This window comes from Triplophysa rosa, linkage group LG12 (genome assembly GCF_024868665.1).
Source record: "Triplophysa rosa linkage group LG12, Trosa_1v2, whole genome shotgun sequence".
NCBI classification, from domain to species: domain Eukaryota; kingdom Metazoa; phylum Chordata; class Actinopteri; order Cypriniformes; family Nemacheilidae; genus Triplophysa; species Triplophysa rosa.
The window spans coordinates 17,174,926-17,200,949 of NC_079901.1; the positions used below are offsets into that span (position 1 = coordinate 17,174,926).

Sequence of the window (26,024 nt, forward strand, 5' to 3'; positions counted from 1 at the left end):
TTATCTTTCCATTTATTTAGTTATTGGCATTTTAAAAAGAAATATATAGGCTACCATATTTTAGATTAATACAAAATGTAAAAAAAGAAACTTCCATTAAAAAAGAGATTAATTCATATAAGTGTCTCCTTTTAATGTAAACTGGTCCAGCAGCACTTCCGGTTTCATTTTTATTTAATTTTTAAAATCTTTATATATATATGTGTACATACATTTCAAAGATATTTGTTTAACATTTTGATTCGGTTATAAATGTTTAGCTGTTTTTATTTTGTTTAAACGTTTGTGCAGTGTTAAAAACTGAAACAGGAAGTTCTTCTGGACCAGTGTTCTGTACGTTTTCCGAAGTGGTCTATAGAAATATTTTGGGGCATTATAACAAATGTGTAGGGGCTTTTGTGTTACAAGTGTGTTAATTCATTTAAGGCTGATTTGTGAAGTATATGAGATGATAACTGGTCTGGTCCAGCTGCAGTTATCGCCTCCTCTTCTTGAGATTCGGTTTGGTTTTGTTTGGTCATGCTTATGACCTCCTCGATGTCATTGATTATGTCCTAAACACACAACAGGAGAACCTTAGAATGTTTATGCCAAGTGATCTTGACTCTTACAACCTCTAGCCACTACACACTGAATCAGAATTCCTAATTCCTTTGAAATACATTAAGTAGTGTTTTAAATACAATAATTTTGGATATGTCACTAAACAATGTACACAGTGTTTTATTATAATGGCTACTCTTCAGATACTATGGCAAGAGATTAAGCCTTGAGTAGTATTAAATGAACACGTTTTGTATTGTATAGGGCTCTATTAAGACACACAATTGACACATTTTCTACAAAATGTGCTTGAAGAAAAATATGCCCATACCACATGTGACCAAAAGCAGCAGAAAAAATAATTTAGCAGAATAGGAGCTTCAAGTATCTTACAATTTATTGTCTCTTAAGCACAACGAAACTACATATACAATGCTAGTAATAATAAAAATATTTATATACAATGCTAGGAATAATGCCCTTTTAGATACGACAGTGACAAATAGTTTATTGTGCTATACATCTTAGTCTGTTTATATCTCATGTCAAATTAAAGTAAAATTTGAACTAAACAATGACTAATGTATGGAATGACCAGACCAGTTATAGTATCTCATCAATTAACTAAGCACATATAAATATGTTCTGATATATAAATATGATGTAAGTCCATTCAAGAAGTCTATTAAATGTGTGAAAATACTGATTAGGTGTTTTTATGTCCCTGTAATTATAAATTTTGTATATGTAAATCTACATTTCTGATCAGATTTGGAAAGCACAGAAGCGTGTGAATGTTATATGTGAAATTACATTTTATTTTAACAATAATAAATCTAATGATTTTTTCAGCAAGTCATTAACTGTACATTTAAATGTAAATAACAATTAAGAAACCTGTTGCTATTTATTTATTGCTATTTTCGTATGACTATTTAAAATGTAATGTTAAAAACCTTGACAAGGTGACTTGGTGTAAAAGATCTGGTCACCCCACACACACATAAAAAAATCCTCTTTAAATGGATAAAACTTTCAATACCAAACCAATTAACCAAATAAAAACATCTAATGCTTTACTTACAAAGACACAAATATGAAACATGTCTGATGGACAACAACAATAGCACAACATCTCATTCAAGACTAAATTAAGAAATAAACTGAGTCACTTCTTATTTCAACAGGATACCTTGAAATTATTTGTTCCTTGCATATTTGGGGCTGATATTTCCTGATGAATGACTGACAGGTTCCGAGCAAAGGTCAGCAGCGCTCCCGGGAGATGCTCCGAGATTGTTCTGTTAACGACACGCACGGAAACAAACGAGTTTACTAATGATCCCCCAGAACCATCATCAGAGAAAAACAAAAAAACAATCACCTTGTTTGGCTGCTGGGGCTGTAAGGATCTTAATGAGAACTTTCAGCCTTAAAGACTGTGCTATTCTTCAGGGAGAAATGAGGAAGGAATGCGGGGCTTCAATGGGATAGCTATAGGATTTATGTGATAAATGCCTTTAATTCTACTTGGCTGTATTTTTGTGTACTGACACATTTCAGTTGAGGTATTCACTACACAATGTTTAACCTGCTCTTGGGAGTGTGCTCAAGGTCTAGATATACCTCTAATGGTAATGGGAAGAGAAAAAGAGAAAATAAAACCCATTTAAGATGAGCCTAAAAAGCTTTTGCCTTCTTTTTATGGGGACTCACAGCATGCCAAGGCTCCTTCTATCTTTGCTGTCATGGAGGACGAACACGGTGCCTTTTCTTTCCTGAAACATTAGTAGAAGCTGCATATAAATACACCTGTTCTGAATTCAAAGAACTTTAGTTGTATTTATGGGAGGAAAGCAGAGGTTTTACCTTGACATCGTAGCCTATGCCCTGCGCTTTGCACATCAGAAAAAATGTGCTATAATACACCAAAGAAAGATTGGTGTGCGTGAGTCGTGTGGCCATCACAGCAAAGCGACTGGTCACTGAGGTTTGCTGTGGAGACCAAAGGCAGCGCAGAGAGAGTTGAGAAAGAAAATTGCATGCGATTCTGTTTAAAAAAAATTACCAGCACATCTAAATGATAAATTGACCTCAGGGGTGTAGAGATAACAGCCGCACTAAAAACAAATAGAAGAGTTTCAAAAGCCCACATGGAGAAAGGGGCATTCGTTTCGCAGTCATATGGGGCACTGGGGAGACCGAGTCGTGTGTTATTAGGTTATACCGCATAAAAGAACAGAGAGGTTTCCTCTAAAACACAACAATGCTCGCAGACAGGGGAGATAAAGGATGTGCCTGAGAGAATGTCACGGGAGCTGGTTAGTTAAGAGTGGCAGACTCACAGGACACATAGCGGGCATGAGGCATATTCTCAGTGACAAATACGAAACAGAGGGTAAAGCCCTCTCGCTGTCGGCAGGGGATGAGTAATTCTCTTCTGTGGAACTGCGTTTTCTGCTGTCAAACCCGCTATCCTCAAACAACAATAAAAAGACATTCCTGCAGGGATTTAATTGTGTTTGCAATATTCTCTGCTTAAATGATGGCCAAAGCCAGAGCCATTACGATGGGCAGGCAGGAGCTGGGTGACACCGCCACATACAAACTAAATGAATGTTTGATAAAATAATACAAGTCGCAGATTAACAAGCGTAAACTCCGGTTTGCCGCTAATAAAGGAACTCTTTTGTTTGGGGGCTGGCATCAGGTTGATGAGGTGCTCAGGCATGCATACACATGCATAATAAATATGGTATGCATTATTTATGGGTTGATTATTTAGGCTCATCTATCAAAATGATAATGAATTCAGCATCTAAACACCAATCAATTCGGAAGCGTAATTACAGAGTTTAGTTGTATTTAACAAAAATAAAACAACAAAGCTTAGCTAGGATCAATCTTTATGGATGCTGTGATTTATCGGGATAATATCCAGTGGAGGACCCTTATTGCTCTCCGGTCCAGTCTCAGGGAACACATTCTAGATAATGGCATACCAAAACATTCAAGAGCATTAACTTTTAAAGGAATTACTTCTGTCATCGTTTGATCACCTTTATGTCTTTTTGAAACCTTGAAAGTTTTTTCTGCTGTGGAACACAAAAGGAGTCATTTAAAGTGTCCAAGTTGCTATTTGTCATAAAAGAAAAGTAAATGGTGACTACAACTCTGGATTATAACTTCAATTTTCAGAGCACAAGAAATTGGGACAGCTTTTCTACAATGCATTTATAATGTTTTGAAACTTGACATAAGGGCCTCCATCCACATGGGTTCACATTCACTTCCACATTCATTGCATAGAAGAGAACAGTTCAACTCCAAAATGAAAGAAAGCCTTGCAGGACTGCAACGAAATAGATAAGAAAATGATGACGATTCTTAATTTTGGTTGAACTGTCCCTTTGAGAGGGTCACTGTACTATCCAAAATAACATTAAAATACTTTAAATATACATTTCAAATCCAGACAATGAGTGCATATTTTAGTTTAAAAAAGATTCTCACAGCTTTGTTCTTTACTCTGGCCTGTTGCACAGATGTCTTCATATCTCTGACCGGGACTTCCAGTTTACTGGTGCGGCAGTCCATTGTTCCTCCTGTCATCATGAGCATCAGCTGTGTCATGGCCAACTGGTTACTGTAGCCCAGGTCTAGATCAAAAGCCCATACCTACAGTAAACACAGCACACAAAAAAAAGAGTTAGGAGAACTAACAAATAAATTATATATAACCATCAAACTATTTTTAGTCTGTAAAAGACACCAAAAGTCTTTTGTTGGTCATTTGAAAAGGAAAGATCCCATGCAAAACATGACACAGACACTGTGACACTTTGTGTGTGTGTGTGTGTGTGTGTGTGTGTGTGCGTGTGTGTGCGTGTGTGTGCGTGTGTGTGTGTGTGCGTGTGTGTGCGTGCGTGTGTGTGTGTGTGTGTGAGAGAGACAGAGAGAGAGAGAGAGAGAGAGAGAGAGAGAAACACACTGTGTCTAAAGCCCAACTGGAGACTCGCTTCACATCTGTATGGTTAATGGCATCATTATAAGGATATTAAGGGGTCAGACCCAGTCGTGGCCTTATGCTTAAACCGGGCTAATTTTCCCTGATAATAATCTAATAGCTATGCACTCTTTTCAAAAACTGGCAAATAAATCACCAGTGAAGGAGTTGTTAATAACTAAGTGGCAGTTGGCTGACTCTCCTGTCATCCCTATTTGTCAACCTAAACGCTCCTGCCAGCAAATGCAAATGGTGGCCGGCTGCTGAAATCCCTTTCTGATCGTGGCATCAAAGTCTAACCAACATTCACTCACCTGAGATACAATCAACTCACACAAATCACGTATTACTTGAAGTCTACAAAATAAAGTATAAAAGGGTTTTTATAACCCGATATTTTATAATTGTCTGGTTCTGTCTTTTCCAATTCAGAAAGGAAACTATTTGATGATGCACAGTATGTATGTACAGCAGCCTTCATTTTTCCCATTTTATTTATCTCGACATAACAAAAGCATATTTGATTTTCTCATGAAAATGACTATTTTCTCTTTGGGCTTCCATCCCAAATATAATTTTAATACCGCATTTCATTTTCTGCCAGCATCCAGCAGCAAAAAATAACTAATACAAAATGTGACTCTCCAAATAACCACTCTTTAAAACCTAAGCAACAGAAAATAAATAAACCCATGTCAGAAATAAGCCCCTGTGAGTCAAGCGATGACCTCTGGAAACAGGACTCAGAGGTGTCCTGCCTCACAGAACGACCTCATTATAGAGCTGAATTTATCCCACCGTGCCTTCTGTCCATAGTTAATACCTGTGCTTGTGGGAGAGGTGGGACCATTTAGCCAGTCCGAAGAATCAGCCAAGCCGGCTTCATTGTCAACCTTAACAAAAGCGCTTGATATATACGCCCAGATTGTACCTGTCTTCTATAGCCCTTCACTTTCATTAAAAACTGCAATCTTGCAGCTGAGCCTCCCTCCGCACACAATGTGAGACAAGCCTGCAAGGGCAAACACATGCGACCCACATCTCCCCCTCACATACGAAAAAATACAGCCTGCTTTTAGCAACAGGTTTGAATGTAAATTGATGTTTAATAGAGACAGGTTAGCACCGGTCGGGTTGAGCGGCCTGCCTCTGATGGGACAGCCATGTTTGGATTTATCTCTCTGAATTCCTTTTGTCGCTTTTAATTGTGTGTGCAGTTTGTTCTCGATGAGACACGCCGAATCAAATTCATCCTGTGAATTCTCAATATACAGATTCCTGGTGCTATTCAATCAGAAGCATATACGAATTACTTTCATTTGCAAGAGTAAAAACTATTCTGTCTGTAGATTATGTGAGAATCAAGTGTGAAATTTTCTGTACACGAGAAGATTCCTCCTTAATTTATCTCAAAACGCTGCCGTTCTCTGCCTACCAAAGTCAATCATCTATTTTAAAATCACAGCATGCCAGCCGAGCTGATGATTAAAACAGAAGTATGTGACATTCATTTGAAAATATATCTCTACTAGTAGCATGTTGTACTATGTGGAAATACAATTTCCATTTCAGAGTGATAAACAGACAGATAATTTGAACTGTGTTGAATGCTTTATGTTATTTTACCACCACAATGTGCATAATTCAGAGCTACATGTGTAAAGAAGTTGCGCACTGCCTCACAAAGGTGGGGTACATTGCACTTTGCTTTATTTTCCAAGTACTAACACCTAATGCTGTCCATCTCCATCCATCCATCAGGATCCATCTCCATCCATCTCAACAAATGCATTGAGAGGCACTTTTTGCACAAGATGAGTATAATGTAGTGCAAGTGTGTTCTGTCACCCTCTAGTGGTAAAGGGTATTGGACCACTAAAAACACAAGAAGAGATTTTCATCTCCCAGCAGGGATCAATGATAAACATCAAAGCACCTTAATTAATTATGCATCATGTTGAATAGTTTTATAATCATTTCTGGGCTCACTTATCATTTGTGGTATGTGCAACATTTCCACAGGGGATACTGTCATAACTCAATCTAAATTTAGAGAGACATGTTTTGAAAAATGGCTAAATCAATATCTAAAACAGTAAGGTCAGTGAAGGTCAGATCCATGCTATTTTTCCACATTAGACTATTTATTTCAATGTATATCCCCCTCCCTTTTTCTACAACTGAGATTTTTCAGTTGTCAGGTATATTCTGGAACAGATGCAAGGAAAACCAAACATTGAAATGTATGGCATGCTAGTAGACACATTCATTTTCAAAGTGTTCAATCCCTGATTCTATCCTCAATGTACCTTCCAACTAAAGTATATGTAGACAAAGAATAGCAAAATATGACAAAGCCCAAATGTACAGTAGGCATTTTATTGACCTTACAACAATAACATGGACTGAAAAAACACCATAATCTCCCATCTCCCATCACGGCACACGACAGTGACCAACCGATGTCTGTGGACAAGACACACCAGCCTGACCTTCTATCTGACACCAGTACATAGCAGGGGTGTTGTAAGGTCAGAGGCCAAAGCCTTAAAATGGGAATTAGTTTATTGACACAATAAAACCTGACAGTTTATTAGATAGCCTTTTGGCACATTAGCCGCTCTCTCCCCTGGTCATTCTCTCATCTGTACGGCTCCTAAGGGGATCTTATAGGAGCGATCCTTTAACATATCAATAAGAGCTAGGACCAGAAGATTGAGCGCTCATACTTGCGGGGTGAGAGCGGTGTTAAAAGACCTGACAGAGGAGCACCACATGTCAGATCTCATCTAAACAACGTTTTAACGACAGACTCTGTTTCATACAGCTGTAAACCACACCATTGACATTTAAGGGTCAGTTTCTTTCTGACAGGGCTTGTATGATGATACACAGAGCTGGGATTTTTATTCTTTAGGTAGCTGACATGGTGGTATATGGTGCTAACAACACCAGGGTCATGGGTTCGAATACTAGGGAAATACACACATTGATAAAACGTATACTTTGTATGCTCAGTTGCTTTGTATTTTGCAAATGCATGAATGTGAATGTAATGTTCCTGAGGTTTATTTGATTTAGCTTATATATGATCATATTCATATGTGAATGTCGGTCTTACACTCTTAAAAATAAAGGTGCTTAAAAGGTTCTTCACAGCGATGCCATAGAAGAACCATTTTTGGTTCAACAAAGAACCATTCAGCCAAAGGTTCTTTAAAGAACCATCTCTTTCTTACTTTTTTATAATCTAAAGAACCTTTTTTCGCCACAATGAACCTTTTGTGAAACAGAAAGATTCTGCAGATGTTAAAGGTTCTTTGTGGAACCAAGAGGTTCTTCTATGGCATCGAAGAACCTTTCGAAGCACCTTTTTTTTTAAGAGTGTACCTGAAAGTACAATCTATCAACACTACTGTACATTAGATGATGCTGTCATGTGTCTTAATGGAGCAATGTGGAGATTTTAGAGGCATCTAGTGGTGAGGTTGAGAATAGCAACCAACGGCTCACTCCAACCCTCCCAGCACTACGGCAACTGACACAGGACAAACATGTCGGCACATTTTTGCTACTTTGCCAAAGGAGATAACATGTTTACGTAGCGTGCTCTGTAGAGCAGTTTGTCCGTTTAGGGCTACTGTAGAAACAACATGGCGAATTCCAAGCAAGGGGACCCGTATGTAGATAGAAATAACTCATTCCAAGGTAATAACACTTCATTATGTAAGGTCTTTATACACCTCGAAAGACATAGTTACGTATATTATATAGCATTTCTGTCAATAGATCCTCCAAAACATTACACACTGGACCTTTAAAGACTCGGTTGGCTCTCTAACCTGCTGCTCAAGGTTGGTGGGCTCCAGGAAGGTGACTAGATCCAGCGAATGGTGGCCCATGATGGACCGCTGCTGGCATGCCTGGGCCACACGAATGCAGATGGAGTGCAGGACATCAGAACAGATGGAGGTCTGGGGCATGGTGCAGCCCACCACTTCCAACGCGCTGGGGCCACGCAGTTGATCTCCACAAGACAGCAAGCGTACATCTCCCCCTGGCTCCACCAACATATCCACAGTCAGACATGTCACACTGTCTGAGGGAGGATAGGCTTCTATTACTCCTCCTGGAGAAGATGATGGATACAAAAAAGGGTAGCACACATGAAGCACGATCCGAAAATCAGATGAACCGATTACATTGAGATATGAGTATTTGGTTCAAATGAGATCTAACTACCTTCCTTGAGGAAGTGTTCCAAGAAACAGGCCCAGGTGGGATAGCAGGACGTGTTGACAGGGCATGCATGGGAGGCCAGAAGATGAGGAACCTCCTGCAAGAACTTCATCATCACCGGCTCCTGCATCAAATGAGAAGAAAAACATAGTGAATCTGTGCTAAACCCAATAAACAGAATTACACTGAAAAAGACACAAATAACCAAAGTATCGACCCACATGCTATAAAGCAATTTCTGAGCCTGATGTATAAAACATACAGCATAGAGTGTCAATACTCCTGATGAAGCAGTAACTAGTGAAGTGTGTCTTTATTTGACAAGCCACACAAAAGCGCAGACAGCAGTCGCGTGTGTGTGTGTGTGTGGGGGGGGGGTGATTGACAGCCCGTTACCACAGTACACTAATAGCTTTAACTGAAGGCAATAGTAAGTGCACCTGTCCCTATAAGACCAGACACATTCTGGGAGATAAATACCTATGCATGCCAATCGATCAAGAGATCAATCGGGGGTTGTTTCTGATCGATACAGCCCTTGTTGCTGTAACTAGAAAACACCATAATGGCTTTGACACTTAATTATGTTGTAAATTGCAATGTTTGACTTTCTGTGAGTGTCTCTTAAAACCTGTTAGTTAATATAAAAAAGGAATTTCACCTCGTATGACCTCTTACAAATGAAGAGTGTGTAGAGGGCTACAAGTCCACAAGTACATACTGAAATTACTGTACTTTAAACAGAAATGGCACATACTGTATATTAAAAGCGTTTCTAACAAAACCACCACAAAGAAGAGAGAAAACCTGGTCAGGTTGAAAACTATTTACTAAAGGATTACTTTTAATTAAACAATTGTGTAAGTCAAAGGTTCTCTCTTTGAAAAAGGCCATTTATGTTCTATGAGCTGGTTAGAATTAATCAATAATATATGAAAAACACAATTTTTAACAGCTTTCACAAACCATGTTTTTTATCATGTTATCATGTTTTTATTGTGTTAGTTAGTTAGATGTTTTTTTTTTACAAAATCGAAACAACCCCACTGCCGTTTGATTGATATTAATTATGCAGAATCAAAAAACCTGATTTTTGAAATTTTTGAAATGTAGAGTTATCTGTTTTTGCAAAAATTAACTCTTCATATCTTTATAAAAAAAATTCCGTTCAATTTATAATCCTAAAAAAATGTCACCACTGGCATCAGTGCAGAAGCCGTGTGACATTGGGAGAGAGAAGATGCTGTTGATATTCCAGTCATGAAACAGCCATCATCATATTCAACTACTATAAGAACCAGGGTCAATCGCTGCGCTGTGATTTCACCCCGACACAAGCCATAAAGCACACAATGGCGCGGCAAAAAGTGTAGGGAAACGGCCCGCGTTCCCCCCCAAAAGAGCAGGCGCTCAGAGAATTTGCCAATGCAGTTCACACGAACAGCGGGGAGGAAAGAAAAGCGAGAGGGAATTATTTTTGTCATTCTTTATTTGGACTTAAACTGCGAACTGTACTGTGAGGAGAGGATTCAAGCCTTGCTTGGCTTCCACATAAAGATGAGCTATTTGACAATAGAAAAATAAAACAGACATCTCCCGTGTGCTGTGATTGCTGTTTGATCTCTGTGATTGGAAGTGCAATGTATCGGGGCACATTTCAGTTCCGTGCATTTTCAACATTTCTCCAGATATGAGGCTTGTTCGTTAACTCTTTAAAGATTTAACCCTTATCATGCCTACTAACATACAAATTATATGTAATCAAAAGTCACTCCTAGCCTGGATAATTTCCCCCAATTTTTCAAAGATTCAGGAAAACTATACGTGTATATTTACTATATACAACCATGGACAAAATTAAGAGACCATGTCAAAGGCCATTTTCAGTTTATCTGAATTTACTATTTTGTATGTGTTTTTGTTTCATTCTGTGAACTACTAACAATATTTCTCCCAAATTTTAAATAAAAATGTTGTTTCTATTTGCATTTATTTACAGAAAATGAAAACTGGTCAGGTCAAAATAACAAAAAAGATGCTACAACAGTACAACAGTAATATTTGTAAATGTATTTATGAAAAGTTCAAAAATATTTTGATGTGATTACCTCAATTTTTTCACAGTTTTCATGTGTCTTGTCATGCTTTATATTGGATGACTTTGTCATTCCTGAGGTTTGATTTAGTTAAAATTCAACAGACACTGGACTGGAATGGCCACAAAACATCTAGAAATGCTGATTAAATGAAAATTTGAAATGGTCTCTTAATTTTTTCACGGCTGTATAATATGTGATATAACCTTCCCATAAATCCCATGTTAGGCATCATCAGCCTTGTGAAAATAACTCAAGTTGCTTTATCGTAGGTAATACTAATCTACATTCTGAAATGGATGAAACAAAGCTCAGATTTCCAAAATGCAACATTAACCAAAGTGGAATATAGAAAACGTGTTACATTCAAAATCTAATAAAATAATACGGTACAACATGTAATCCCACATGCATTGAATAAAATAAGTAGGAGACAATCTGTCTATCTGTTGATGCTATTAGTATAATGCTGCCTCGTGTCTAATGACCCATGTCCGGGCAGAATGTGCATGTTCGTAATGTGAAAAGTGTGCGAGTCCACCCCATCTTCTGTGAATAGCTTCGAGGCTCGCCCAAGGCTGAAACACCCCTCAGGGTATGGCCCCCCATACACACTTCAATCCATGCATCACACACTCTTTCTTTACACCGCCTCTAGGTCTGTTTTCACACTTCTCTCTAGCTGTCTACGGCTGGCTGTCCCCTTATGGGGCCACATGGGTTTGGTATTCTTCCCTTTGCATTAGAAGAGTCTCCTTACACAATCAATTATTAAACAATATGCATGCGGCAAATAGGGTAAATAGAGGGGGGAGGGGGCTAAACATAGTGCTCTGTTGCTGGGTCTGACAGGAGAAATTAAAGGATGCATTATCCTGAAAGACAGCTCCCTGGAGAGACAAAACAGCATTTAAAACCATATGACTTATAACTACAGCAAAAGCCAAACACACAACTTAAGTGAAGTCACCCAGCACTGATAATTGCAGTCTGATAATGATTAAATCGTGATAATAATTCCCTGTGTATTTACGCTGAGTGTGGCCATCGTATGTGCATTTTGAAATTTATGCATTACACATACTACTTAAAGAACAAAAGGCAATATTTACCCTTTATTACCCCTGCAATTAAAAACATCAGACTGATAAATCTACTCTACAATATCTCACCATTTGCTGCTGAAATAAAGGTTTGAGTAATAAAGATAAAACGTAATGAGCATAACAAACAACAAAAGTACATAAATCAAAGGAATGGTATTCACATATGCGACCATAAACACAACTGTGAGCATTTAGCGAAATTCAGGCTACTGGCGCAAGGGGCCCTTCACAACTGCAAAATTGCCACTAAAGAGTGAATACAGATCTGTAGAAAATGAATGACACGCTGAAATAACCTCTGTGGTCTCCATTCTGTTAGCAGAGCTTGCCATTGATTAAAAAGGTTGAAGAGGCTGAATAAAGGCCGTTTCTGGCTTCCATATGGCCCAGAAGCCCTAAGGGTGCAGGCCAGCTCATCAGGCCCCAGCTCTCTCTTCTCTCACTGGGACCCCAGCTGGTGAAGAGCCCCCCATTTAAAGCTCCTTCGCTGCCGTTATCATAATGGGGCTTGGCTGGGCCTCAACCGCTTACCTCTGTAATTAACAGTGCCAATGCCACCACAATTACAGCCCCAGATTCCTCACTCGGCCTCATTGTGAATTAGGGACTGAGCTAATAGCTTGGGGGTAGGACACGTGGCCCGTTCTTTCGCCCCAAATATGAAAAGACACAATAAGAGGCTGGACTAGAAAGGTATATATGATGATAACCCTGCAAGTAGCTTACACAAAGCTGACGGTCTAATGGCAAAACACGTTTTTTAGGCGGATTAAACCAATGTGATATTAACGCGCAGAACAAATGCTGGGTGTGGAGGAAATTACACTTGAATTTGAATACATAAATATGCTAAAATTCAAATGACTCATTATTAATTTTCCATAACTCTAATACATAAGCACTCTCTAGATGAATAATGAACAAGGCATCAAAGTTTGGCCTTGGTCGATAATGACAGGCTTGTCATTGAGTGCGTTTTGTACAAAGCATAAATAATAAAACCAGGCAAAGCAGAAATTATTATGAATAGGGCTTGTGAATGAAGTGTAGCTGCATAAGCAAAAGAAATGAAATGGCACATTTCATTTCACATTTAAAAACAAGCCACTTGATACTTCTGCATTGCTAGTGTTGCACAATACACACGTACTTATGCAGACTGTGCATTTGCATAGCGTAACTGCGCTCAAATGATATCAAATTTTTCTCAACTGCCTTTAATGCACAGACATTTTTTTCTGCTCTAATAAGTTCTCTGATTTTGCTAAATGTTTGGTAGTTTTTAACATTGCTATTATGAAAAGATGAAAGGAAAACATCTGATGCCCTAAAAAAGGTGATCCCAATTCATTTAATGTAACAGTTCAATAAGGATAAAATAATGGATTTTTTCATCTTTATTTTCTCGCAAAAATAAAATTCAACATGATAACTGAATGTTATATTTATATCAACTAATTAAAACAAAAAAGTACAACAGTCTTACCCTGACTTCAGCCATCAACATTGTCCACTTTACTGGTCCATGCTGTTTGTATTGTTTTTGTGCCCAAGGGTGGCATTTTAGGTGGCAGACGTCACAATAAGCTGTTCCTCGTCCACCCATTTCACTGTCTATCTTGAAGAGCCATCGCTGCACTTCCATGTGTTCAGTCATCAACTGGGCCAGACTTTCATAAAGCTGAGAGTGAGGCAGGACACATAAGTAAATACTAATATTAAAGGGTTGCATAGTACACCCCAAAATAACAATTCTATTGTTATTTATTTACCGTCATGTCATTTAAAACCTGTACAAGCTATAAAAGACTGTTTTTTTCTGTGGAACACAAAAGAAGATATTTTGAGAAATGTCTCAGTGGTTTTGTGTTCATACAATGGAAGTCAATGGGGGCCAATATTGTTCGGTTACCAACATTCTTAAAAATATTTTCTTTTGTGTTCTGCAAGAGACAGAAAGTCATAAAGGTTTTAAAGGACATACTGTAAGGGTGAGTAAATGATGACAGAATTTTCAATTTCGGGTGAACTATCATTTAGAGGTATAACATTCATGGATTATTTAGAGTGTTATTTAGAGCGCTTGAATGCACCGTCAATTGGTTGGAATAAAAGCACATGCCAAATGCATGAACTGGAATGGTACAGCAGAAACACTGACCTGTTCTAGGGTGTATATGTCCCACTTTCCCGGAGGCATGTTAACTCCTGCACTGCTGAAGATGCGTCTTCCTCCAGATTTACTCCCATATAGTTGGACCACTGCAGGCTCGGTGCCCAAAAGTGGAACTCCCAGCTCATCCGCCACAGCCAGCTCATCAATATGAGTGACACCACCGATCATGTAGGCCTGCTTCCCCTGGATCAAATTCTTGATGCGCTTTAGTGCTCGTGGACTGTACTTCAGGACAGAAGCCAAACACATGTTTTTGGTCTGAAACACATTGTGGGATAATGGTCATATCAAACCGCTGCTGTATATTCTCTATAAACAGTGGTGTAAGCATAAATATAGACATATAACACGTCTAAAGAAATATATGCTTGCTATGTACATTTTCATCCCAGAAGGTGAAATCTCAAAGGTCTTTGTGTACATAAATAACTGTCCTTTCCACTCTAGCTCTAAGGTCCTACCCCTCCCTTTGTCCATAGTTGTAATTTATGAGCGCTTGCACGCACATTGGGCCCATTACGTACAGCCAGAGGGTTCGTGACCTCTCCTGTACACCAACACGTTAAATTGATAAAAGAGAACTGAGGGCCCTACACCTCCGTCCCCTCTTGTCTTTACTGTGTGCTTAGCGATGGGCTCTGTGGGGATAGCACTAATTACTTCACATCTGTATGTTTGATCCAAACGGAATTGTCCCGTCTGTCATTGGCACGCCACGCTGGCAGTAATGGCTAACAGAGATTTATCCAGCTGACACGTCTACTGGCAGTTTACACACGGAGAGAAATCGAAAGGCAAGCGTGCTGCTAAGCGGCAATAAATAACACAAGAGTCAGACCTACGGCGCATATAGTACATGCAGTGAATCAAATATATTGTGCTGCACATTTTGACTTTCAGAATTCATATTTGCCATTATTTATTTATTGAATAAACAATGTCGCTTATTTAATTTTGCACATAATCTTCATCATACTGCTTAATATATATAAACGCTGGAAATAAACTTGTATAATCAGGGTCTTTGGTAGACATGAGGGAGAGATCATTGCATTCATGCTAATTCATTTAAGGGTGAACTGCAGAACGTAAATAAACAGGTCGCCTTTGACGCCCTCTACAGGACAAAAATAGACCACCACATTTTCCAAGACCAACCTTAGTGTAAACTCTCTTGTTAATATTAACTATTACATTTCAGAAGGGAGATAAATAGCGTTTAAACACTTAGCCTGTTAGACAGATTTTAATGACGTGGGGACCAACAGTGTTAAAGTGCTTGAAGAATAGTTTACCTTCAAAATGAAAATTCTGACATCATTTACTCACCCTGTTGTCATTTAAAAGTTTTGTGATTTTCTTTCTTCTGCAAAACACAAAAGAAGATATTTCGAAAAATGTTGGTAACTAAAAACCGGCTCCCATTGAATTCTATTGTATGGACACAAAACTAATGCAAGTCAATGGTCAACGGTTTTCATTTACCAACATTCATCAGAATGTCTTCTTTTGTGCTCTGCAGAAGAAAGAAAGTCATACAGGTTTGAAAGGTGTGAGGGTTATAAAGGCAATAGAAAGTCCCCACCACGACAGAAGAATAAATGTGTGTGTACACCATACCGAGAAATAGTCCAGTGCTTCTGGCATGAAGATGGTAAAGCGTTTGGCACAGTTGGCCTGAGGGGCAGACGCATCACCCAGCTCAATCGCTGCCTGCAGGCCCATCAAATGAGTGTAGTACTGGAGCACATCCTCACCCAGGGCCACGGGAGACACATAGATCACCTCAACCTTCTCATCTGTACATGACACCGACAATAATGTGTTTGCTTTTATGCATCTGTTACCAATCAGCTTTCATTACACAATAACACATTGTGTCGCTCCCGCTATACCTCTGATGTCACACAGTCTGCCCATCTGGGTATTCTGCAGTATATCAAATCCCTTCAGACTGAGACGCTGGGCCTGGGAATATCCTGTCAAACAATTTAAAATGATTTCAAATGAACTTTAAAACGGTAATATTATAAGAGTAAGTGAAGAATGCATCTACATCTTTTTTTCTCAGACGAAACATTTGAGGAGCAGGAGAGATAAAGGGATGGTTCATCCTAAAATCTAAATTTTGTCATCATTTATTCACCCTCATGTCATTCAAAATCTGTGTGATCTGTGGAGCACAAAATATATATTTTTTAAACATGTGGTTTTGTGTCCATACAACTGAAGTTAATAAAGCCCCAATGTTATTCTTCAAAATATCTTTTTTTGTGTTCTGCAGAGGAAAGAAAGTCATACAAGTTTGGAATGACATGAGGGTGAGTAAATAACGTGAAAAGTGGCTGCCAAAAGCGTAAATGTAAGAAGTGTATTCTCTTTGTTGTCTATAAAAATCAATAACAGGTCAGGGCACACCAAATTCTCGAAAAGGATGCTTTTCTAAAGACTTATCTCTATATTCAAATGATTAAATGTATCCAAACTAACAGAGCGAAGCAATAAAAACAATAGGGTTCAACTTCTTAATTATCTGAGCTCACACAGGCCTCTCCTCAGCCACCCCCAGTGCAAAATCACACTCCATCTGCCTGTGATTACAGTCAAACTCTCCATCATCTCCAATAACCAGTGCAGGTCTGAGTGACATAAACCAAGCAATATTACCTGCTTATTCACCTCAGATTGATTCTTTTATGTGACCAAGACATGTAAAGAAATTACCCAATGATGGGACGTGGATGATGGTCCTTTTCGAGCAGGTGATGTGTTTCCAGTTGGCTGCCAAATACTGTGAATCAAAGACAGGAGATTATAGAATAAAAGTGATCGTGACAGACAGCACCCAGTAGCACATGGATTTATCATGTTGTCGGCACACCAGTGGCAGCAAAGAGAGGAAATTATGCTCGTCTTTCTCTCTGGGTCTCATGGAGACAAACCAAGCATAAATCACATTAATTAAATCAGCTAAGTGCATACTTAGAAACATCTTCCCTCTATTAATTCAATTAGCAGACTACATGAAGCTTTCTGCCAGGGGAAGATTAAGGCTTAATTAAAAGGATGTGAATGTTTAAAGGGTGGAAACATACACAAGCTTGTGTCTTTTCTCACAGTGAGTGACAGCGAGAATGAATGAACATGTGGGCACTAATTAAGAGACATTGTAGATCCATAAAGATGTTACAGGAATGACAATACAGACGAAACATCTGTTCTGACAAATGTAACATAAATGTGGGTCTGTGCAAAAAGTTGAGATTACATGTATGTGTTAGTATCTCAAAGCAAAGCTGAGATTGATTTTTTAACTGAACAATATCTTCGGTAATATGAGTAACTACCCATACGAAACAAAAATTATAAAATATAATGCTGTATATTAAATAATGTATTTCCATATATTGGAACTAAGTGCTTACATTTTTCAATATATGTAAAGCAGCAATTCCTTATATTATTCAATATAATTGTAATAAATAGAATATATTTTCAATATTCATTTTCCAAATGAAAATATAGGTTTTATTTACATTTACTTGCAGAAAACTGAAATGGGCCAAACTGGTCAAAATAACAAAAAAGATTCAAATAGGTAAATAGGTTTATAGTCAGTATGTGAACTTTACTTACCCCGTAAATCTAATTTCTGTGCTTAAAATTGCGTGCCTTATATAAAACGTTAAACTAAAATTATCCAGTATAATTTATACAACATAAAATTAACCCTTTAACCCCATGTAATTCGCCCCCAATACACACTCATTAACATATGTATATGGCTCACCTTTGCCCTGATGTGATAATTCTCCAGGTGGCGGAGACGCGAGGCCTCCAGGCTCTTCCTCAAACGCTTGAGTTTGGCACGCTTCAGCAGGGACATGGCAATAGTTTGTGCCGCCCACTTGGGAAGAAGTTTGAGCAGGTAGGCGGCCCGGGCAGAGTAACGCCTCCAGCAGGTTTGGATGCGCACAGCCGCTGCCTGATGGCCCCCTTTGCCTTTGTAACGCTGGCCGGGCTGACACATCAGGTTCCATACCTCATCCCGGTTCTCCAGCACTGACAGGAGCTTCTCCACACCGGAGTTGCGGGCAAGATCACTGCCTTGCACGCAAGATGCAAGACGTTCCCCGCAAACCCGTGCCAGTGGCACAGCAAAGTTCAACAGCATACGCTGCAGTTGATCCAAAGTCTCCACAATTGCACCCCAGCACAAACAGTACTGCTTTTTAAACCTACGGTAGTCTGGAGCACTGGGATTTATTTGTCCCTCAACTATGGTGAAAGGGTATTTGCTGACAGGCATTGGATTATTCTATAAAGAGAGATATGGGTATTAAATAAAAACACTGAGGAAGTCGAGAAAACTGTTACACCACAAAAACAACTGGAAACAGCTGTAAATTAAGGTTTTGATGTTTAAAAAGTCATCATTATAAAAGGTCCCTGGCAGTAGAGGTAGAACATTTGAAATCATGAAATGTCATAAATAACATTACATTTACATTTTCATTTAGCAGACACTTTTATCCAAAGCGACTTACAAATGAGGTAAACAATAGAAGCAAATGGAACAACAAAAAGCATACAGTAAGTGCAGTAAAACCGGTCTCAAATAGCCTACCACAATATACAAAGCTAAGGTTAAGGTTAAGGATAGAAACAATAGAAAAGAAATAATAAGGCAGAACTAATCGGTCAGGTGTTGACGGAAGAGATGTGTTTTCAGCCGATTCTTAAAGATGGCTACAAAATCTGCTGATCTTGTAGCAGCGGGCAGATCATTCCAAATGTGGAACAGATCCAGAGAAGGTACGTGAGAGTGATTTTTTCCCTTTTTGGGATGGTGAAGATATGGGGGTGTCGAACCAATGGTGGTCTTGTAGGCCAAGAGCAGAGCTTTGAATTTGATGCGAGCAAATATGAGCCAATGTAACCTAATGAAGAAAGGAGTGACGTGTGCTCTCTTCGGCTCATTGAAGACCACTCTTGCCACTGCATTCTGGATCATCTGTAGAGGTTTGGTTGTGCAAGCTGGGAGTCCGGCCAGTAGCGCATTGCAAAAGTCCAGTCTGGACAGGACAAGAGCCTGGACTAGGACTTGCTCGGACAGGAAAGGTCTAATTTTCCTAATGTTGTAGAGGATGAATCAACAGGACCGGGTGGTGCTGGCAACATGATCCGTGAAGTTTAGCTAATCATCGACTACCACTCCCAGGTTTCTGGCCATTCTGGAAGGTTCAGCTGCAGGTGATGGTCATTCATCCAGAGCGAAATGTCACTCAGGCATGCTGAAATGCGTGCAGAAACAGTCGGATCGTCAGGCTGAAATGACAGGTGGAGTTGTGTATCATCTGCATAGCAGTGATAGGAAAAGAAATGTACCAGTGGTGAGAGACGAGTTGATAACGTGGGGCAGAGCAGGAACAACCACTGGAGAGATGGCCTGGAGGAGATGGGTGGGGATGGGATCTAGCGGGCAGGTAGTCGGGTGGTTAAAAGAAATTACCTTGGAAACGTCATCTTCAGATAAGAGAGAGAAAGAGGGGAGCGAGCATGTGTCAGGCATTGGGTGTGTTCAAGAGGCGGTGGCGCTGAGAACTGATTGCTGATGGTGGTCGTTTTCTTTACAAAGAAAGATGCAAAATCATCAGCTGTTAAGTCCGATGCAGGTGAAGGGGCAGGCGGGCAAAGAAGAGCAGAGAAGGTTTTAAAGAGAGTACGAGAGACAGGCGAGTTGTTGATTTTAGAGTGTTAGTACTGAGTTTTCGCAGCGGAGACATCAGCAGAGAAGGAAGAGAGACTGATAGAGAAAGAGGTTATTATTTATTTAAATTATTTACCTCAATAGTAAAGATAATACCTGTGGGTTGAGCGGGATGAGTCGGGCTAACCCGTGAGCTAGGACTCTGTTTTCAGAGCTTATGGAGGCAGCTGTTGGAGGTGGAGTCCGCATGGTGCTGGATGTTGGACCCTCTGCTGACCTTCCAAGGGCCATTCCATCCTCTCTGTTCACATCTATCTGCCATTTACATGCCTTTTCTGGCTCATCTATTATCACATTTAAAGTACATTATATTCAAAGGTTGTCTTAAGGGATACTTTACCCAAAAATGAAAATTCTGTCATCATTTACTCACCCTCTTGTCATTTCAACCTGTATGACTTTCTTTGTAGAACACAAAAGAAGACATTTTGAAGAATGTTGGTAACTGAACAACAGCGCTACCAATGCGTTTTTATTGTATGGACACAAAACCAATGCAAGTCAATGGGTACCGCCCTTTTTTGGTTTCCAACATTCCTTAAAATATCTTCTTTTGTGTTCTGAAGAAGAAACAAAGTCATACAGGTTGAAAATGACAAGACGGTGAGTAAATGATGAAAGAATTTTCATTTTGGGGTGAACTATCCCTTCAAACTTAAAGCTTGTTTCGTTACGCTAAAATTGTCCAAAGTAAAAGCATTTGGAAATATATAAATTCATAACTTTGTAACTTTGAAATGTAGGCCGCAAGTTTGTAATGACATTGCGAAAATAGACTGACCCATCTTAGTTTGGCCACTGTCCTCTCTCTTGAGCAAATGGACAGCTTTGCTCTGTGCTGGGGTTTGAACTGATGAGAGGTCAGCTGCTGAGGGCAGCACTGCATCGCCTGAAAAACCAAGCAGGTAATGTTACACTCTCTGGAGAAAATCTGTACACACAATATATTTTAGAACTCTAAGTTATCACATCTGAACACATAAAAGAATCCACAAACAAACTATGAATAAATGAGATGAGTGCAATGCATAATTTTATGAGAGGTTCACGTGGGTTCATACCTGCATTTCTGTCCTCTTCAGAGGCTGGGGGTTTGGGGTAGAGATGTTTAGACGGGCCTCCTTGTACTGCGGCTAAATTTCCAACAGTGGATCCAGTGATCACTCTTTGTGCTCCTATCTAGAAAGGCAAAACAGTATGTTTTAATTACTAATTTACGTATTTATGTACTCCATCCCTTATGCAAAGAAAATATATTTTGCTATATATTTACTGTCAATTAAATCATTTAAAAAAATTGAAATCATTTATATATACAAATATTGAATAATACATTGTTTATACAATAAATTCAGTAAAAGTAGGAAATGGGCGCTTTACATACTTTCATATACTGAAAAATATAAGCACTTGGTTCCAATATATAGAAATGTATCATTATTTTATTTTTTCCAGTATATTCTCTTATGTTTTTGTAATGGACTCCATATAGTCCTAGGGATGTCATGACTTATTTGAAACAAGATGTGATCATGTATCAACATTTTTCGTTGGGCCTGGAATAACTGTCAAAGAAACACAGTCCAAATCTCTAACCAACCCCTTAAACCTAACACTATCAACGTCAAGCCCTAAACTCTATTTGATTTTTGATTTTTATTTAAACATGATGTTGATCCAGGAACATTATCTGAAAATCACACACACAAGCAAACATCCGTGACACACCTGAGCTGTAATATAGCCAGTTTGAACTTGTACAACTAAGTAATGGGCATGTCTTCAAAAGGCAATAAAACACTGTCCAAACATGGAGGAATTACTGAATGATAGCCCTGTGGTCTAAGGTCAGCATTGTATTGAAAGTGACAGAACAAAGGGTATTAACCTACTGCCCTGTCTCAACGGGGCAAATAGACCTGCCTGCAGGCTCTAAAGCCTCCATTCACCCAATACTAGAAGAAAAGAGGGAACATATTTCGTTCAATAACTCGCTCATGGAGAATGCTATTAGCTTCGGGTCACTGACCAGAGTTTTCCCACCAAACAAAACTTTGTTGTAAAAGGCTAGGAGACGACCATCCATTAATCAGACTGGTGGCAGCTTGTAGATGTCAAGAAATATTGTTTCTCTTACTCTCCGTTCGACTGGCTGTTGCGAATCGCAAGCGAGCGCAGGTTTGTTAGAAGAAAGACCGGTGATGTTGTGTGATTACAACCAACAGATTTTCCGCATTCATTAAAATAAAGCTGGAGCTAAAATACAGGCAGTTAATGACATTGTAAACTGGCCAATAATCCCCCTTCCCTGAAGCAATCAATCACATGCTGGCAATGCGTTCTGGATACTTTGAGCATGGCTCCGTTTATTTTCCTTGTACCTTCTCTCATGTGAACAGCTGTTTGAAATCCCCCAGAATTAAATTCCATCAGAGCAACGCCTAAAATGGTCGTACCTTCTCATTATCATATAACAATGCATAAATCAGATGAAAGGCTTGTCCACATTAATCTCTCAACAAAAATAATGCAATAATTAGGATTTCGTAATAGTCATTTGGCAACTCGTATAATTCACCATTAATTTTAACAATACAACCAGCGAAATGTTAACATCTGAATCAGATAAAACCTCACTTATTGTGCTTTTATGAGTATAGACAATTAGACATTACCCGAGGAAAGACAATGTCACTTCAGAAGACAAAGAGGTTTATGAAAATGTGTTATCTACAGAAAATTTACAGCCTATTAAAACCAAGTCATGAAATTCTCTGGAGTAGAACAGGACTACTCTTTTCTAAAAAGTTAAGGGTGCCTCAAATTAGTTTTTATACTAGTTCACCTAAAAATAAAAATTCTGTCATCATTTACTCACCCTCTTGACATTTAAAACCATATGACTTTCTTTCTTTCGCAGAACACAAAAGAAGATATTTTGAAGAATGTTGTTAACTGGCCCCAATTCACTTGCATTGGTTTTGTTTCCATACAATAGAAGTAAATGGGGGCCAGTGCTGTTCGGCTACTAACTTTCTTCAAATTATCTTCTTTTGTGTTCTGCAGAAGAAAGAATGTCATAAAGAAATGACAAGAGGGTGATGACATGATGACAGAATTTCCATTTTTGGGTGAACTATGAACTAAATGGAGGTGAGTAGACGCTATTTTGAGAAAGCTATCTTAAGAGAATGCTGCATTTATGTTACATTAATATTCCTCTGTTTGTCCATGATTCTCAGCAACCGAGCAATTTTATACAAACAGGAGTAGCCAAAAGTGATGTCCAACCAAATTGATATTTTAGCCTTTTATTTGAATACATAATTAAAGATATAATAAAAATTGTGTATGCGGGTTGCGCAGATGCATATGGAGTGTAAAATAAAGCTCAGCATTAGGAAAGTTTTGATTCAACAAATATTAATAAATGATCAAATTCTCAATGCATGCTTTATTTCTTGTGAGCTTTTAGTTTTTTCAAATACTGTAAATATCATACAGCTCATATTTTGATAGTTTCATTGAACCTGATGAAGCATTAAAAGCAAATACTACATACAAATATGCACTCCGGACATCACTTTTGGCCACTACTGTACCTCAGTATACAGACACCTTACAATTCACATATTTAATGTTTATACATTTTTACTCTTGTATGTTTCTGTATATTTTTTGATAATGAAACCTTAACACAGGCCTCAAATAGACAGTTTGAGGGCTGTATGCTGAAAAGCACTGGTGTAGAAAACACCGATATTATGGGATTAGTAGGTTATGCATTAATCATAGCAATGCGCACAGCATCATCACAGAGGTAATTCAGCCATTTTACTGAAAATATATAAATGAAAGCACTGTTAGTTTGCCAAGCTGTGGACACGTGCCAGACAGAGCCCTTCTGTCATCTCCTCATCCTGCTGTTCCCCCTCTCGTCCCCCTGACGTTCTCTGGCCTGCCTGTTGTCACACTACTGAGCTCGCTGACAGACCACCAGCACCAGCCAGGTGTTCAAAGTGGTTTGGAGGCTCACAGCTGTTTAAGTGGTACAGGGGGACATCTACAAAAAAAACTCCAGAGACTAGAAGTTCCTTTGAAGGCACACCGAAGAACTAGCCGACAGCATAGACGTAGCGACGCAGCAGGCAGAGCGCCAGCGTGTGCCAGTTGGATAAGCCACGGCTGTCTTATTGGCATGCAGGAACAGGTACCAATGCCTGTCCTGAGACAGCTGTAAAGCAGCAGCCCATACAACCGCAATCAGGCGGTGGCCGTCCTCTGAAGAATGCTGATGTGCAGCAATCTGCGTTTGTCCGCTTTCACCAGCCAAGTCTCATACCTTCCTCTCAACAACGTGACAGCTTCCACGCGAGTGACAGACAGAGGATGCAGGAGATAGAGGAAGAACGGCGGCAGAAAGCAGAAGGGGGGAACAGAGCACCAAAACAAATGGTGACCTTTGGAAAGATTAATTTGTTTACCAACAAACAGATTCAGCTGTCACTGCCAAACCAGGTGACCTTCAAATCCGCATCTCCCATTTGTAAGAAAAGTGACTGGAGTCATCTATTAATACACGCCGATCCCATCATTCCTTCTTATGGGGTTCGTGAGACAGATGCTGGCGTTGCGCTAACACTCAGTCCTGGGCAACATATAATCAACACTATCAATAAACATTAAGCATAAAAGCTGATTTCAAAAGCAACCACAAATATATAACCAGGACCAGCATTTCTTGGTCAACTTCACGCAGGGTTCATCTATTCTTTCTGTAGGAAACACAGCAACAAAAGAACTATAAAGATCGGACAATTCTAACTTGCATGTTAGAGGTGAAACAACCTATTGACAATCACACCATCATATGTTCATCCCTCAGATAAAATCATTTATTTGGGAACTCACAGTGGCACCAGATCTTTTGTGCAAGTGAGGTAGCTCGATCCCGTAACGTTGCTGCACAATCTCTTTGTTCTTTGGGTGATATGGGTTATTCAGCAGACGCATGGTAAACGCTGACTTGTGCTGTTGAAGAGATGGAAACAGGTTACAGAATCTGCTAAAAATAACAAAACCCAAAAAGTGTTATATAAGGTGAAGAATACCTTTTCCCCTGGTGAAGCACCAGTAATCTGGATTTTATGAGGACGTGGTATTGTGTCATATGGTGGCTGCCTACAAAAGTGTTTAAAAAGTGTAAGGTTACATATGATTTTATATCCATATGAAATATTGCTAAAATATTATTATATAACTATACACACACGCACACACACACACACACACACACCATGTAACAAGCTTGGCAGTAGCAGTCTTCTTTTCAGGCTCTTGGATACACGGTAGAGTCAGCACCTGACTATTAATGGTTTTCAGATGCTCTTCTGCATGTCTCTATAAGCAAAGGATTTATAAAGAATCTGTGATGCTTAGCATTCCATAAAATCTTGTATATTTAGAAAGGTTATTAAGAAAAAAAGAGTTGATATACCCGTATGCCATGTTCTGTCCGGCTAATGGCTGCATCCAGAGCTTGAATGTCCAAAATCTCTCCATTTTCTTGCACAGTAAGTCGAACAAGATTTTTTTTTAGCTGCCTCAAATCATCCTGCACCTAACACAAAAACTCTTCAAAACTCTTTTCATAAAACGTATCATTATATAATGTGTAGGTTAATGTGCCCGGCATACTTAACAATTAAGCTTCGTATAGTTCACATTTCAACAACTGATATACTGATATTTTTGTTCATTAACGTTTTTCTTTAGTAACTACAAATTACCTGTACTAAAATATGTCCAACATCATCCTTATTTTTGAGGACATCCGCCATTTCAACTAAATGAGTTTTCAGGTCACATAAACATTTTCTAATTGTCCTGTCGCTGTTTGTATCAAGTGCCTACTATTTTTCTCAACAATAGTCTGGCCGTAGCTATGGCAACACAACGCGTCATTCTCCATGGGGAAAAAGGTTAGGAATATTTTGCTTTTTAACTATTTTGTCCTATTTCGTGTATCACTCAACGACCAGTTCTGCTAGAAATAGTCTACGCTTTAAATTATATCTCAAATTGAAGG

The 26,024-nt window shown here is 39.0% G+C and overlaps 1 protein-coding gene across 1 annotated transcript; it reads right to left on the reverse strand.

The window, feature by feature from the left end:
• Positions 1 to 25,993, reverse strand: iqch (IQ motif containing H). Its single transcript, XM_057347898.1, has 21 exons — positions 25,726 to 25,993; positions 25,434 to 25,556; positions 25,233 to 25,336; positions 25,048 to 25,117; positions 24,848 to 24,967; positions 20,998 to 21,115; positions 20,718 to 20,825; positions 20,033 to 20,220; positions 17,957 to 18,484; positions 16,891 to 16,957; positions 16,062 to 16,145; positions 15,787 to 15,965; positions 14,152 to 14,424; positions 13,477 to 13,671; positions 8,792 to 8,912; positions 8,392 to 8,678; positions 4,057 to 4,221; positions 2,413 to 2,538; positions 2,260 to 2,321; positions 1,736 to 1,844; positions 1 to 554 (listed from the first exon to the last, which is right to left on the reverse strand). The coding sequence occupies exons 1-21, from the start codon at positions 25,774 to 25,776 to the stop codon at positions 402 to 404; spliced, it is 3,231 nt and encodes a 1,076-aa protein (XP_057203881.1). The 5' UTR covers positions 25,777 to 25,993; the 3' UTR covers positions 1 to 401.
• Positions 25,994 to 26,024: the final 31 nt, after the last annotated feature.